We start from the raw sequence: 16,880 nt of genomic DNA, 5'->3' as shown, positions 1-16,880 counted from the left end.
GCTTGAGCAATGTAATGAATGTCTGTTGGGTTGCCCAATACCACAATATCATGCCCAGTTTCTGACATTGTGTTATATAACAAAAGCATTCCTCCATCAAGTAAAACACCCTGGTGGAGGCAAACTCACACCATAGCAACAGCAGTTACTATCTCTTAACGACATCATAGATGTACATATTTAGAAAACAAATTGATGTCCAGCATGACTTTGGAAGCAGACAGTTTGGAATAGGGAGAAGTTTGTTATCTTAAACAGCATCAGTTTTTCAGAGTACAGACAATTGTACACATCTGTAGATGGAGCATTAAGCACGAGAACAATGGAACATATTTCTAATTTTCATTAGGATGCAAATTCTTTCAAGGTAAAATATATTTCTAAGATTTCCTTGGTAATAAAAACAAATTAAAATGCTAAAGAATGCCCTTGATCTATGACAAAGGCCAGTGCATTACAGAAAACTTGAATCCTAGAAAGCTCGGTTGATGGAAGTTAATACATAATGACAATTACAAACGTCTTTGTTCTTAAGGAAAGAGCAGTATAATTTGGAGAGACAAAAATATCAGGGACACACAGCAAAAGCTGGTGTTTTTGTAAAGGCCAACTCATGGATAGCAACAAAACTGGTGTGGATTTGGCATCCAGCAACACCTTCACTGATTTTACTGTTCCAAAACTTCATGCAGTTCTATTTTGCAGATCAAGGTCTAGGTGAGGCCATGAAAAGAACTCTTAAAAGTCTTGTCAGAACTCAGGGAGGTACAGTGGCCTTACATTGCCAGGGATCCGGGTTTGAATTGACCCTCAGGCAACTGTCTATGTGGAGTTTACACATTCTGCCCATTTCAGATGGGTCCCACCAGGTGCTTGGGTTTCCTCTCACGGTCCAAAGATATGCATGTTTGGTGGATTGGCTGTGCTAAATTGCTGATAGCGTCCAGGGATGTGTAGGTTAGGTGGATTAGCGAGGGGAAATGGAGAGTTGCAGGGATAGGGTAAGAGATTGGTTCTGGATGGGATGCTGTTCAGAGGGTCATGCAGACTCAATGAGCTGAATGGCCTGCTTCCACTCCGTAGGGATTTTATGACTTGACAAGGAGGAGCTTCACATTATTAACATGCACAGTTTTTCTGGGTGGATCAGAAAAGTCTGGATATGATTTGGAAAGATCTTGAAGAGCAGATCAAGATAAGAATTCACTTCAGGATGAACAGACTTGACATCATTTCAAATAGACAAGAATCCTCAAGAGACTATTCACCAGTTTGTTGGAGGATGCCATTGCAAAGGGCATGAGTGTGACTTTACTGAAGAGGAACGGCCAGAGAATATTAATGAGTTGATTATCACATTCACATGAATTAAAGTCAGTTGGAAGAAACATTTGTGCAATAAGGAGGGCCACAGCCTTGACCTGTTACTTGAGGGTAGACAGATCTATGAAGATGTCGTAGCAGGCCAGCAACGATTACATGCTTTAGGTGCTACCAATACTATTTTGCTACCAACAAAAGCTCCAATAGCAGTAGTTTGTTGCACTTCTCCAAAGTCCATGCTCTATTTTTTGATATCTGTAGCATCAAGGGACATGGCTATGTGCAGGAAATCTGTTTCCAAAAGCCAAGTCAGGCCCTTACATTAAACCTGCAAATGTGTTGCTGGTCAAAGCACAGCAGGTTAGGCAGCATCTCAGGAATAGAGAATTCGACGTTTCGAGCATAAGCCCTTCATCAGGAATAAGAGAGAGAGAGCCAAGCCGGCTGAGATAAAAGGTAGGGAGGAGGGACTAGGGGGAGGGGCGATGGAGGTGGGATAGGTGGAAGGAGGTCAAGGTGAGGGTGATAGGCCGGAGTGGGGTGGGGGCGGAGAGGTCAGGAAGAGGATTGCAGGTTAGGAGGGCGGTGCTGAGTTAGGGAACCGACTGAGACAAGGTGGGGGGAGGGGAAATGAGGAAGCTGGAGAAATCTGAATTCATACCTTGTGGTTGGAGGGTTCCCAGGCGGAAGATGAGGCGCTCCTCCTCCAGCCGTCGTGTAGTTGTGTTCTGCCGGTGGAGGAGTCCAAGGACCTGCATGTCCTCGGTGGAGTGGGAGGGGGAGTTAAAGTGTTGAGCCACGGGGTGATTGGGTTGGTTGGTTCGGGCGGCCCAGAGGTGTTCTCTGAAGCGTTCCGCAAGTAAGCGGCCTGTCTCACCAATATAGAGGAGGCCACATCGGGTGCAGCGGATGCAATAGATGATGTGTGTGGAGGTACAGGTGAACTTGTGGCGGATATGGAAGGATCCCTTGGGGCCTTGGAGGGAAGTGAGTGTGGAGGTGTGGGCGCAAGTTTTACATTTCCTGCGGTTGCAGGGAAGGTGCCGGGGGTGGAGGTTGGGTTGGTGGGGGGTGTGGATCTGACAAGGGAGTCACGAAGGGAGTGGTCCTTGCGGAACGCTGATAGGGGAGGGGAGGGAAATATATCCTTGGTGGTGGGGTCCGTTTGGAGGTGGCGGAAATGGCGGCGGATAATACGTTGTATGCGCAGGTTGGTGGGTGGTAGGTGAGAACCAGTGGGGTTCTGTCTTGGTGGCGGTTGGAGGAGCGGGGCTCAAGGGCGGAGGAGCGGGAAGTGGAGGAGATGCGGTGGAGGGCATCGTCGATCACGTCTGGGGGGAATCTGCGGTCCTTGAAGAAGGAGGCCATCTGGGTTGTGCGGTGTTGGAATTGGTCCTCCTGGGAGCAGATGCGGCGGAGACGAAGGAATTGGGAATATGGGATGGCGTTTTTACAGGGGGCAGGGTGGGAGGAGGTGTAGTCCAGGTAGCTGTGGGAGTCAGTCGGTTTATAATAGATGTCTGTGTTGAGTCGGTCGCCCGAGATAGAAATGGAAAGGTCTAGGAAGGGAGGGAGGAGTCTGAGACAGTCCAGGTGAATTTCAGGTCGGGATGGAAGGTGTTAGTAAAGTTGATGAACTGTTCAACCTCCTCGTGGGAGCACGAGGCAGCGCCGATACAGTCATCGATGTAGCGGAGGAAAAGGTGGGGGGTGGTGCCAGTGTAGTTGCGGAAGATGGACTGTTCCACATATCCTACAAAGAGGCAGGCATAGCTGGGGCCCATGCGGGTGCCCATGGCAACTCCTTTAGTTTGAGGAAGTGGGAGGATTGAAAAGAGAAGTTATTCAGGTGAGGACCAGTTCAGTCAGTCGAAGGAGGGTGTCAGTGGAAGGGTACTGGTTAGTGCGGCGGGAAAGGAAGAAGCGGAGGGCTTTGAGTCCTTCGTGATGGGGATGGAGGTGTACAGGGACTGGATGTCCATAGTGAAAATAAGGCGTTGGGGACCGGGGAAGCGAAAATCCTGGAGGAGGTGGAGGGCGTGGGTGGTGTCCCGAACGTAGGTGGGGAGTTCTTGGACTAAAGGGGACAGGACCGTGTCGAGGTATTGGGAGATGAGTTCGGTGGGGCAGGAGCAGGCTGAGACAATGGGTCGGCCGGGGCAGGCAGGTTTGTGGATTTTGGGCAGGAGGTAGAAACGGGCGGTGCGGGGTTGTGGGACTATGAGGTTGGAGGCGGTGGATGGGAGATGGCAGGAGGTAGAAACGGGCGGTGCGGGGTTGTGGACTATGAGGTTGGAGGCGGTGGATGGGAGATGGCAGGAGGTAGAAACGGGCGGTGCGGGGTTGTGGGACTGGCAGGAGGTAGAAACGGGCGGTGCGGGGTTGTGGGACTGGCAGGAGGTAGAAACGGGCGGTGCGGGGTTGTGGGACTGGCAGGAGGTAGAAACGGGCGGTGCGGGGTTGTGGGACTGGCAGGAGGTAGAAACGGGCGGTGCGGGGTTGTGGGACTGGCAGGAGGTAGAAACGGCCGGAGTTAGTGTTACCATGTAACCACTATATGGCCTCAATGACATGCACCTGAGCAAGTAATGTTCCATGGTACAGGCTATGAGAAACCATCTCTCAGTGGAGACAGCAGATCAACAATTGTATGTTACTCGAAGATTTTTTACTCGAAGATTTTAACCTTACATTAAACCAACAAGCGACTGACATGACAGTATAGAGTAATAACAAATCATCAGCAACAAGGAAACTGTTACCAAGGTGCACCAAGGCAACCACATTAATGAGGTTCAGAGTCAACCAAATGAAAGGCAAATTTTAGAAAATGAGCAGGCTTTACATGATGTTAATCTCACACTCTGTGTCGGGAGTAGAAAGCAATCAGGAGCTCTTTAATATCATGTGTCCTGAGAAGGCAGTGTGATACAAGATAAAAGCTAAAATCAACACCGGAGTTAGTGTTACCATGTAACCACTATATGGCCTCAATGACATGCACCTGAGCAAGTAATGTTCCATGGTACAGGCTATGAGAAACCATCTCTCAGTGGAGACAGCAGATCAACAATTGTATGTATTGTCAATGAGTGTCAATGCGCAAACTCTCACTGGCTTCCCGAAATATTTAGTCTAACAGATACATGGTTACCAGTATGTACAGATCTAAGTGCAGTCTCAAATCATGACATTCAAACCACACCCACCATGGCAGAACAAGTCACATATGGTGCAATTGAATTAGTCAAGAATTGGCAAAGTTATAACTTTGAAGTAGTAATTAAGCCAGGTAGCCAAGATGATTGCATATGATTTACAGAACAGCTTATCCAAAATACAAAGATATTCATCTTGATCTGCACCATGATCACCTAAACTATGAAATTAAATGTGCTCTCAAGGCTGACATGTTATACTTTGGACAATGTGAATTGTTTTCATTGGGCGCAGTTTCAAATCATGCCCATGCTACCACAGGAACGTATGAGTATTGAAAGTTCAAAATGATTGGCATAACAATCCAGGGATGAATCGGGATATTCAATGACTCACGAATGCAATATATAAACAGTGGGAGACTCTATATCCATATGATATTTCATCCAATTCTTCAGCAAAGTAGCAACAGAGCTGTTCATATTGTATGGGGAGATTACTTCCTTGTGACAGATTACTTCTCTAAATCACCCATTTGTTTGGTGAATTAGCAGCAAAATGAGTACAAGTGTCACTGACACAATGGTGGTATTTTTAGGTTATTTGGTGTCCCAAGTAAGAATCTCCAAAATTGCTCACTGGGCAGAGAGTGAGAGTTAGAAATACAAATCTTTGGATACCAGCAATGGTTTCTAAAATATGCAACCAGCCCAGGTCACAGAAATGTATTGCAGCTCATGATATTACATGAAAAAGGAACAGAAGCCAGCTCTGAACAATTTATGACAGACCAATCATGTATGAAGAGATTGAGAGTTGAACCCTCTGATGATGTTGTGTGGTAGGGTTGATTAATAGCAACCAGCAGCAACTAACCAAGTTGTCAAACAAGTGCAACAGAGATCAATGGGTACCTTTCCAGGTGGACATACATGCACCAAGTCAGGAAAAATTGTCAAACTTTCAAAACATTACATTGAATTTTGAAACATTAATCTTTAAACTCTGTCTTACCTGTGTGCATAATTGTCAAATTAATTCCATGTGCCTCTGCACAACCATGTATATCTGTTTTGGAAAAGTTTACCTTATTCTGTTGTAAAATATCAGCCCAGATGCTATTTTGCCTTAGGAGTGTACCACTTGTTTGCAATAGTTAATTGTAACAAATGTTTAACAGTCTCTTCAAACCCATGATATTCACACTCAGTTTCTTATGTTATTGGGGATCACATAAGCATTGTCACATCTGGTAAAACATCCTGCTGAAGATAAACTCACACCAGCAGTTGCTGTTCTACTTTGAATTAAATTAAAGCTAAATCACAAGATATGGGTTAGCAAAGCAGCTAGTTATGAGCTGCAGTGAGAACTCTGGAGCTGAACCTGTGCCCTCAGTTTAAGTTGGAAAACACAAACCAAGGATCCTGTCACTGATTCCCAATCCTTGGTAAAAAAAAATACCAAACTGCATACTACACATTGGGTCAAGTCTGGACCCAGCGAGTTAATAGTTGATGGAGTTCAATGTTTCAGTGGTTAGTTTTTAGGTTGAAGAATGCTCACTTGGACATCAGGTGCGGGATTAAACCCTCAAATGAAATAGACATTGAGGAAACGAGGGAGGAGCTAAAACCAACTCCTGGTACTTATCAATGGTGCCAAGGGATATAGTCATAGAGATGTACAGCCTGCAAACAACCCTTTGGTCCAACCCTTCCATGCAGACCAGATATCCCAACCCAATCTAGCCCCACCTGGCCCATATCCCTCCAAACTCTTCCTTTCATATGCCCATCCAAATGCCTTTAAAATGTTGCAATTGTACCAGCCTCTACTATTTCCTCTGGCAGCTCATTTCATACATGTACCACCCTCTGTAAGAAAAAGTTGCCTATTAGGTCTCTTTTATATCTTTCCCCGTTCACTCTAAACCTATGCCCTCTAGTTCTGGACTCCCACACCCCAGGGAAAAGACTTTGTCTATTTATCCTATCCATGCCTCACATAATTTTGTAAACCTCTATAAGGTCACCCCTCAGCCTCCGACGCTCCAGGGAAAACAACCCCAGTCTGTACAGCCTCTCCCTATAGCTCAAATCCTCCAACCCTGGCAACATCCTTGTAAACCTCTTCTGAATCCTTTCAAGTTTCACAATATCTTTCCAATATATTGCACACAACATTCCAACAGTGGCCTAACAAATGTCCTGTACAGCTGCAACACGACCTCCCAGCTCCTGTACTCAATACTCTGACTGATAAAGGAAAGCATACCAAAAGCCTTCTTCACTATCCTATCTACCTGCGACTCCACTTTCAAGGAGCTATGAACCTGCACTCTTTGTTCAGGTCTCTTTGTTCAGCAACAGACCCCAAGACCTTACCACTAAATGTATAAGTCCTGCTGAGATTGTTCTTCAATGAGCTTTTTTCTTATTCGTTCAAGGAACTTGTTTTCTCTGGCTGGGCCAGCATTTATTGCCTATCGCTAGTTACTCATGAGAAGTAGTGATGAGCTGCCTTCTAGAACCTCTGCAGTCTATGCGCTGTAGGTTTCCCTACAATGTCCTTTGGAAAGGAATTCCAGGATTTTGACCCAGTGACTGTGAAGGATCAATGGTATATTTCCAAGTCAGCATGGTGATCATTTTAGAGGGGATTTTTGCAGGTAGTGGTATTCCCCTGTATTTTCTGCCCTTGTCTTTCTAGATGGAAGTGGTCCTGGGTTTGGAAGGTGCTTTCAAAGGAGCCTTGGTAAATTTCTGCAGTGCATCTTGTAGGTAGCACAAACTGTTGCAATTGTGTATCAGTGCGAAGGGAATGGATGCTTGTAGATGTTTTGCCAATCAAGTAAGCAGCTTTGTCCTGGAGGGTGTCAAACTTCTGGCGTGCTCTTGGAGCAGGCAAGTGAGGAATATTCAATTAAACTCCTGACTTATGCCTTGTAGATGATAACAAGCTTGGGGAGACAGGAGGTGAGTTACTCCTGCAGTATTCCTAGCCTCTGACCGGCTCTTGTCACCATTGTGTTTGTATAGTAAGTCCAGTTGAGTTTCTGGTTAATGGTGACAACAAGGATATTGATTGTGGGGGTATTCATTGATGGTAACACCATTGAATATCATGGAGCAGTGGTTAGATTGTCTCTTGTTGGAAATGGTCATTGCCTGGCATTTGGGTGGTAGGAGTGTTACTTGCCACTTGTCAGCCCAAGCCTGGATATTGTTCAGGACTTCTTCAGTATCTGAGGAGTTGCGAATATTGCTGAACATTGTGCAATCATTGTGAACATGCCTACTTCTGACCTTATGGTGGAGGGAAGATCATTGATGAAACAGTTAGAGATGGTTGGACCTCAGACACTAAGCTAGAACATAGAACAATACAGTGCAATACAGGCCCTTTGGCCCTCAATGTTGCGCCGATCCAAGCCCACCTAACCTACACTAGCCCACTATCCTCCATATGTCTATCCAATGCCCGTTTAAATGCCCATGAAGAGGGAGAGTCCACCACTGCTACTGGCAGGGCATTCCATGAACTCACGACTCACTGAGTAAAGAATCTACCCCTAACATCTGTCCTATACCTACCACCCCTTAATTTAAAGCTATGCCACCTCGTAATAGCTGACTCAATTCTTGGAAAAAGGTTCTCATGGTCAACCCTATCTAAACCCCAAATCATCTTGTACACCTCTATCAAGTCACACCTAAACCTTCTCTTCTCCAATGAAAACAGCCCCAAGTGCCTCAGCCTTTCCTCATACGATCTTCCTACCATATCAGGCAACATCCTGGTAAACCTCCTCTGCACCCGTTCCAGTGCCTCCACATCCTTCCTATAGTATGGCGACCAAAACTGCACACAATACTCCAGATGCAGCCGCACCAGAGTCTTATACAACTGCAACATGAGCTCAGGAATCCGGAACTCAATTCCTCTACCAATAAAAGCCAGTACGCCATATGCCTTTTTCACAGCACTATTTACCTGGGTGGCAACTTTCAGAGATCTGTGTACATGGACACCAAGATCCCTCTGCTCATCCACACTACCAAATATCCGACTATTAGCCCAGTACTCCATCTTCTTGTTACTCTTACCAAAGTGAATCGCTTCACACTTACCTACATTGAACTCCATTTGCCACCTTTCTGTCCAGCTCTGAGCTTATCTATATCCCGCTGTAATCTGCCACATCCTTCCTCACTGTCAACAACTCCACCGACTTTTGTATCATCCGCAAATTTGCTCACCCAGCCTTCTAGCCCCTCCTCCAGGTCATTTATAAAAATGACAAACAGCAATGGTCCCAAAACAGATCCTTGCGGAACACTGCTAGTAACTGTACTCCAAGATGAACCTTTACCATCAACTACTACCCTCTGTCTTCTTCCAGCCAGCCAATTCCTAATCCAAACCTCCAACTCACCCTCAATGCCATACCTCCGTATTTTTTGCAGTAGCCTACCATGGGGAACCTTATCAAATGCCTTACTAAAATCCATATACACCACATCTACCGCTTTACACTCATCCACCTCCTTAGTCACCTTCTCAAAGAATTTAATAAGGTTTGTGAGGCACGACCTACCCTTCACAAAACCATGTTGACTATCCTTGATCACATTATTCCTATCCAGATGTTCATAAATCCTATCCCTTACAATTCTCCCTAAGACTTTGCCTGATGAACTCTTCCAGAGATGTCCTAGAGCTGAGATAACTGGCCTCCGGCATCCATATCCATCTTTCAGTGTTCCAGGTATGACTCGAACAAGTGAAGAGTTTGTCCCTTGACACTAATTGATTTCAGTTTGCTCAGGCTTCTTGATGCCACACACGGGCAAATGCGGCCTTGATGTCAAGGACTGTCACTTCCACCATACCTCTGGAATCCAGCTGTTTTGTTTAAACCAAGGCCAGGCACTGAGTGACCCTGGAGGAACACAAGCTGGGTGTCACTGAGCAGGTTGTTTCCGATGATTGAGAGAGTGGACTGTTAGGGCAGTAATTGGCTTTTGTGTCCAGAACATATCTGGTCAATGTTTCATGTTGTCAGGTATATGCCAGTGTTCTTACTGTACTGTAAGAGCTTGGCGATGAATTCTGGAGCACAACTCTTCAGTACTGTTGCTGTAACGCTGTCAGGGCCCAAATCCCTTGCACTATGCAGTGACTCTAACTGTTTCTTGACACCAAGTGGAGTGAATTGATTTGGCTGAAGACTGGCATCTGTGATGCTGGCGACCGTCGGATGAGGCCAAGGTGGATCATCCACTCAACAATTTTAGCTGAACATTGTTGGAAATGCTGACCAAATCTAACACCCACTAAGACAATGACAATACTAGAGGGATAGTTGTAACAACAGAATAATATTCTCTTGTCCAATTCTTGTTTAGATTCTGAACCTAATTGTCTGTAACTTTATCATAATTTCTGAACTCTGAGGATGACCTGTGCTTATATTCAAAACAGGGATAATAAAGTTGATGGCTTATTTTCAACTTTATAAGTTCAGACTGGAGAGAAGCAACATCAGTCAACCATGGCTGCCTTATTTCAAAACACTGTCTCCCTCTCTCTCTCTCTCAAATAACATTAAACATATTCTAGTTGGAAATACATTGCAATTGAATTCAAGAGAACAATTTTATTTCAAATAAACAGTATTGTTTCTAAGCTCTTTTTCCTTTGTTCAATTTTAAGGTGTTGGAGTCACCATGGTCCTTCTGATCGTAATTGCCAACATTTCCTATGCCTGCATTATTGGTTACAGTCTGTACTACCAGTTTGCTTCCTTCCAATCACCCCTACCATGGGCAGACTGCTTCAGTTGGTGGGGAGCAGATGAAACATGCAGCAGGACTCCCAAAGGTGCAGTGTTCACTTTGACTGGGGACATTCCGTGACTGTTCATATTTTATTCTGTTGATCTGTCATAAGAAAAGTAGCCAATGCTTTCGATAACCAACTTCATTGTGATTGTACAGCAGAGAGACTTGGACAGGATCCAGCTCCAAGGATCATGTCACTGAGTCACTGAAGTGAAAGATTGTCAATAATAATTGCTTACAGGCAAGAGAGATGCTTCAAAGAAAATCATCTCTCCTTTAGTATTGTCACTGTTGGTCATTCTCGGCTGCTTTACTCTACCTGGACTGTAGATGTAGGGAAGCTAAGGTAGTTTCAACCTTTTATTATCAGTACCTACATTACTACTGTCTGGTACAGAGTTCAGTTTTTCTCTTTGTTTTCATCTCAGGCTCATCTCCCTCAAAATCTTCATTCAATGTCATCAGTAACACAATGAATGATTTACATTCACTCCTTGACCTTTAGGATTAGGGGTCATGAGATTGGATGCTGGATTTTGAGCCTGAAAGGAAATTTGAAGATCAGGACCAGGACGCAGATTTCAAACGTCATTGGTTTTACAAATGGGAGTGAGAGTAGCAACAAGTTTCAGAACAACATGTGTGTTAAACAGAGATAGGTGGAGGGACAGATAATGTTGAGGAGGTAGGGAGGCTGCAGAAAGACTTGGAGAGTAGATGAAGAAGTGGCAGATGGAACACTGTGGCAAGTGTGGAATTATGCACTTTGGTTGGAAAAGTAGAGCGCAGAATATTTTTTACATGGAGCAAGTCTTCGGATATCAGAAGCACAAAGGAATTTCAGAGTCCTAGTTCAGGATTTTCTTGATGTGAATATGCAGGTTCAGTTGGGTGCTGGGAAGGCAAATGCAATTTTAGAATTTATTCCAAAAGGCTTAAAATGCAAGAGCAGGAATATACTGTTGTGATCGTAAAGTATCTATTCAGATTACTTTTGGCAGATTGCAAGCAGTTTTGGGCTCTGCTTCTAAGGAAGGATGTGCTGGCATTGGAGGAGGAGGAGGCTTACAAGAATGATCATGGGGATGAATGGCTTGTCATAGGAGGAGCAGTTAGGGACTTCGGGTTTCTACTTGATGGGATTCAGAAGGATGAGAGGGATCTTATTGAAACCTGCAAAATACTGAAAGGCCTATATAGAGTCTGATAGGACCCGAGACACAGCCTTAGAGTGATGGTACGAAGCCTCAGAGCTGAGATGAAGGGTGAATCTGTGGGACTCATTTCTGCAGAAGACAATGGAGGCCAAATCATTGAATATATTTAAGACAGAAAGATAGGTTCTTGATTAGTCAGGGGATCATAGGTTATGGGGAGATGGCAGGAGAATGGGGTTGAGAAACATATCAGCTATGATTGAATGGTGGAATAGACTTGATAGGTTGAAAGGCATAATGATCTTCCTATCTCTTATAGCCTTATGGTCTTATTTTATTTCAAAAATGTTTAAGTTGTTTCCCTCTGAGTCAAGGAAACCAATGTATGACCTGCAACTGGTGTCAATTTTAAGTACCAATAGCCAATGACTTACAACAGTGTTTGCCCTTATTCAATACATTGGGAGGTGCTCTTCTCGTCAGCCGACTATGTACATATTCTTGCTGCATTTTGCCTCTTAAGGGAAGGTGTGAGTCTTGGAAAACAAGAAATTCATGATTTAAATAATACCTTTTAATTTCCATATATCTGCATTTTGGACTCACATTCCTGTCTGTGACCCTGTGCATGGGTCCAGGAAGTTACTCTCAATCTTTTTTTTATTATAAAACACAATTCACAAGTTTTGAAGCCTGGAAAGTGATCGTACTGGAGTTAGGGAATCAGAAGTAATTAATTATCAGGATTAATATTCATTTTCTGATCCATTAATGAAAGCTTATCACATGGCTTTTGACAGTGGTATTGCCCCAACCTCTGACCCACAAGGTTAATTTCTAAACCCCCCCCCCCCCCAGAGGTGTGTCATAAATGTCTGAACAAACTGATCAAGGGATGTGGGCACCACTGTCTATGCCAATGTTCATTGTTTATCCCAAATGCCCTTAGTAATGTGGTGGTGAACCACTGCAATCTATAATAATGGTATAGCATAGATATGTATATTGTAAATATTGAGAGTTAGAACTTGTTCATAAGATGTGGATATGAAAATATAGTCATGAAAATACCTAAAAAATGTGTCAATATAGTATCTGAGTTAATGTGTGAGGGATTGAGACCAGGGAGTTTGAGACTTAAGCTTATAGACCAGACTGAGTAAGGAGGCTGGGGTATCGTCTTTGAGGGATGGGATGTCTGAAAGCTCAGTGATTGGCTGGTCCTTCCTGAGTGAGTCTGAATACATTAACAATTACATGGCTAGCACAGACCAAGTGGATCTGAAGGGACACATTTGGCACCCATGTAGAAAGTTCTTTACTCATTTGTCTCTTCTGTTTGTGCTCCACAATGCTGACATTTCTGTCAGCTTCAAACATGGTGTATGAGACACTTTTCTTAAAATCCCTAAATGATGCTGTCATTAGTGTGAACTAATGATGTGGAATACAAGGAGGGAGCTCAGTACATGTACCCAGCGTGTACAGTCTGGATAGAATGAAGGGCCAATTAAAACCATTCGCAACCAATGGTGACTCAATGGAAATTTTTATCCACACAGCAAGAAGTTAGGATTGCATATGTATTGCCTGAGAGTGTGGTGGAGGTTACTTTTATTCAAGACATTCAAATGGGAGATCGATCATTGTTTGAAAAGGAAGGAGTTCAGAGCTACTGAGTGGAGGAACTAGGTGAAACTCTAATTTGGATTTTCACAACAGTTTGCATCGTCTCATTCTGTGCTATAATAATTTAGTGATTCTCTGTGCTGTTGCAGACTGGTGCTCAACAAAAAACATTGTGTCTCAGTCCCTGTGTGATTTCTTTCACATGCAGGATATGCTATTGAGTGTCATAGGATGCATCTTCATGAAGTGGGAACCTTCACTGTTGATGTACCTATTTGTGTGTTAAGGGAGCTTTTGGGCCACTTGCATCTACCACTAGTACCAATCACTTTATGGAAGCCAGTAATTGAACAATGCAATTTTCTTCAATGTCATTGGATACCTCTATTGGGCACCCACCTGAAAATCTACCCTCCTAGGAAACAACAGACCAGATAGAGTGAACCCACATATTGTGCCGCTTCCCCACCCCCACCCTTCAACACATACATAAGAATGCCAATGGCAGCCAGCATACCCATTTAAGACATCTCTTAGGGAGTCAATTTACGTCTGGCAAGAAAGGCTGTCCTCAAACCATCCTACCCTGGATTCAATGAGTGGACACTGGGAAGAAGAGAGGCTCTTCATTTTATATATTCCTACCTCAGTCTATGCCTCTGATTCCACCTTATGTAATGGATGAGGTTGGGTTGGGTTGCCCAGAGACCCTGATTGTACCACTAGAAATGGCAGCATTGTTCAACAAGGAGCAGTAAAGTTCTAAAACACATTCAACATTTTCTAGATCCATTATGCAATCTTACTCTGGATGATGGATATTTTGAAGTCATTAATACAACATGGCTGCAGACGTATAATAACACTTGCCTAATTGGATCAGAAATCTCCATTCCTCACCAGGGTCCGTGTGAGCAATACTGGGAGTAAGTACATTGTTGTTTAGTAAGACAGACTTTGATTAATGCTGACAAAAGAAACATTAAGTCAAAACTTCCTGTCTTCCATTCATTCTGAAAATTTGCAAGAAATACTAAAGTGAAGGGAAAATAACAGGAACAAAAAAAAACCAGAAATTGTTGGAGAAACTCAGCAGGTTTGGTAGCATCTGCAGAGAGAAGGCAGAGTTAATGTTTTGGGTCCAGCAATCTTTCTTCAGAACTGGACCTGAATCATTGACTTTGCTTTCTCCCCATAGATGCTGCCAGACCTGCTGAGTTTCTCCAGAAATTTTTGCTTTTGTTTCAGATTTCCAACATTTGTTTTCTGTTAGTGGAAAATAACAGATGCTGAATGAGAGGTGCATTCCGATTGGTTGACAAGTGAACTCTGATTGGTTGAGTTGTTACACTGAGGGATGTGCCCATTAGAGCTAATTGACATTTATCTGGCAGATTTTGTTTAAATTTAAACCAGGAGGTTGATAGATTGGCCAGAGCATTGTCCGAGTTAATGGCTGTCATCTATTCTGTTCATTTGAATCGGGGCAGAGCTCATACACAGTTTTTCTGTCTACAAAGATGATCCCTGTGTCTTCATATACAAAGTTTCCAGTGCATGCAAGTGTGCTACACTGGAAAATCATAATTGTAGCTTTATCCTAAATTTAATGCAAGTGTAATTACATAGAACATAGGAAAGTACAGCATAGAACAGGCCATTTGGCCTACCATGTTGTGCCAAGGTTTAATCCTAATGTAAAATAAAATAACCAAACCTACGCACCCCTCAACTCACTGTTATCCATGTATATGTCCAGCAGTCACTTAAATGTCCCTAATGACTCTGCTTCCACTACCACAACTGGCAATGCATTCCATGCATTCACAACTCTCTGCGTAATGAACCTACCTCTGACGTCTCCTTTATACCTTCCTCCTAAAATCTTAAAACTATGACCCCTTGTGCCAGTCAATCTTGCTCTGGGGAAATCTCTCTGGCTGTTGACTCTATCCATGCCTCTCATGAGGGATATGGCCTCCTCTATATTGGGGTGACAGGCCACCTACTTGCGGAACGTTTCAGAGAACACCTCTGGGACACCTGGACCAACCAACCCAACCACCCCGTGGCTCAACACTTCAACTCCCCCTCCCACTCCACTAAGGACATGCAGGTCCTTGGACTCCTGCATCGCCAGACCATAACAACACGGCGGCTGGAGGAAGAGCGCCTCATCTTCTGCCTAGGAACCCTCCAACCACAAGGGATGAACTCAGATTTCTCCAGTTTCCTCATTTCCCCTCCCCCCACCTTGTCTCAGTCCCAACCCTCAAACTCAGCACCACCTTCCTAACCTGCAATCTTCTTCCTGACCTCTCCGCCCCCACCCCCCCCCCCCAACCCGGCCTATCACCCTCACCTTATCACCTTCACCTTAACCTCCTTCCACCTATCGCATTTCCAACACCCCTCCCCCAAGTCCCTCCTTCCTACCTTTTATCTTAGCCAGCTTGGCACACTGTCCTCATTCTTGAAGAAGGGCTCATGCTCGAAACGTCGAATCTCCTGCTCCTTGGATGCTGCCTGTTTGCTGCGCTTTTCCAGCAACACATTTTCAGCTCTGATCTCCAGCATCTGCAGTCCTCACTTTCTCCATGCCTCTCATTACCTTGTATACCTCAATCAGGTCACCTCTCTTCCTCCTAATCTGCAGCGAGAAAAATCCGAGCTTAGTCAACCTCTCTTTGTAAGACAAGCAGCATCTTGGTAAACCTTCTTTGCACCCTCTCCTAAGCCTCTGTATCTTTCCTATAATAGGGCGACCAGAACTGGACACAATATTCCAAGTGTGGTCTCACCAGGGACTTGTAGAACTGCAACAAAACCTCGCGGCTCTTAAACTCGTTCCCCCTGTTAATGAAAGCTAAAACACCACATGCTTTCTTAACAACCTTATCCACTTGGGTGGCAACTTTGAGGGATCTATACACTTGAACACTAAGATCCCTATGTTCCTCCACACTGCCAAGAATCCTGTCTTTAATCCTATATTCAGCATTCAAGTTCAACCTTCCCCTTCTAAAATGCATCACTTTGCATTTATCCAGATTGAACTCCATCTACCATTTCTCAGCCCAGCTCTGCATCCTGTCTATGAGGTGTTGCAACCTACAGTAGCCCTCGATACTATCAACAGTACTTCCAACCTTTGTGTCATTTGCAAATTTACTAACCCACCCCTCAACCTCTTCATCCAAATCATTTATAAAATTTACGAAGAACAGAGGTCCAAGAACAGAGCTCTGTGGGACCCCACTCAACATTGACCTCCAGGCAGAATGCTTTCCGTCTACAACCATTCTCTGCCTTCTGTCAGCCAGCCAATTCTGAATCCAGACAACCAAATCTCCCTGTAACCCATACCTCCTAACTTTATGAATGAATCTACCATAGGGAACCTTATCAAATGCCTTGCTGAAGTCCATATACACCACACCCATTTCTCGACCTTATTAGGATGGAGCTACCGTCCCCGGTGTTCGTTTGAAGGAGAGAAACACTGGATCTGATTCAAAATATAAGCTTTTACTGAGAGAGAGACGTATACAATACAGTGAGATGTTTACTGCTCACTGGAGAAAGCGCCTTCTGATCTATTGTTCTCTTTGTCTAGCTTTTAGCCCCTCGCATCCCAGTGCTACATCCTTATTTGGTAAGAAGCGGTATACTCTAATAGGATTGGTCCCAAAAGTGATAACATTCAGTTACCTCAGTATGAGCTACGTGCAATCTAACACGGTTTCAATGTCCTGTTATCTGTTCA

At 44.2% G+C, this 16,880-nt stretch overlaps 1 protein-coding gene across 1 annotated transcript in view; it reads left to right on the top strand.

Moving 5' to 3' along the window:
* The window catches only part of LOC132820010 (sodium- and chloride-dependent neutral and basic amino acid transporter B(0+)-like), a 75,244-nt gene that overhangs the window by 27,810 nt on the left and 30,554 nt on the right, over nucleotides 1-16,880 (top strand). Inside the window, exons 5-6 of the mRNA XM_060831937.1 lie at nucleotides 10,201-10,316; nucleotides 13,323-13,381. Of these exons, the coding sequence (XP_060687920.1) occupies nucleotides 10,201-10,316; nucleotides 13,323-13,381 (175 nt within the window). The remainder of the gene's footprint in view (nucleotides 1-10,200; nucleotides 10,317-13,322; nucleotides 13,382-16,880) is intronic.

The sequence above is a fragment of the Hemiscyllium ocellatum genome, chromosome 11 (assembly GCF_020745735.1).
Source record: "Hemiscyllium ocellatum isolate sHemOce1 chromosome 11, sHemOce1.pat.X.cur, whole genome shotgun sequence".
NCBI classification, from domain to species: Eukaryota; Metazoa; Chordata; class Chondrichthyes; order Orectolobiformes; family Hemiscylliidae; genus Hemiscyllium; species Hemiscyllium ocellatum.
This window is presented reverse-complemented; position numbering and strand designations above follow the sequence as displayed.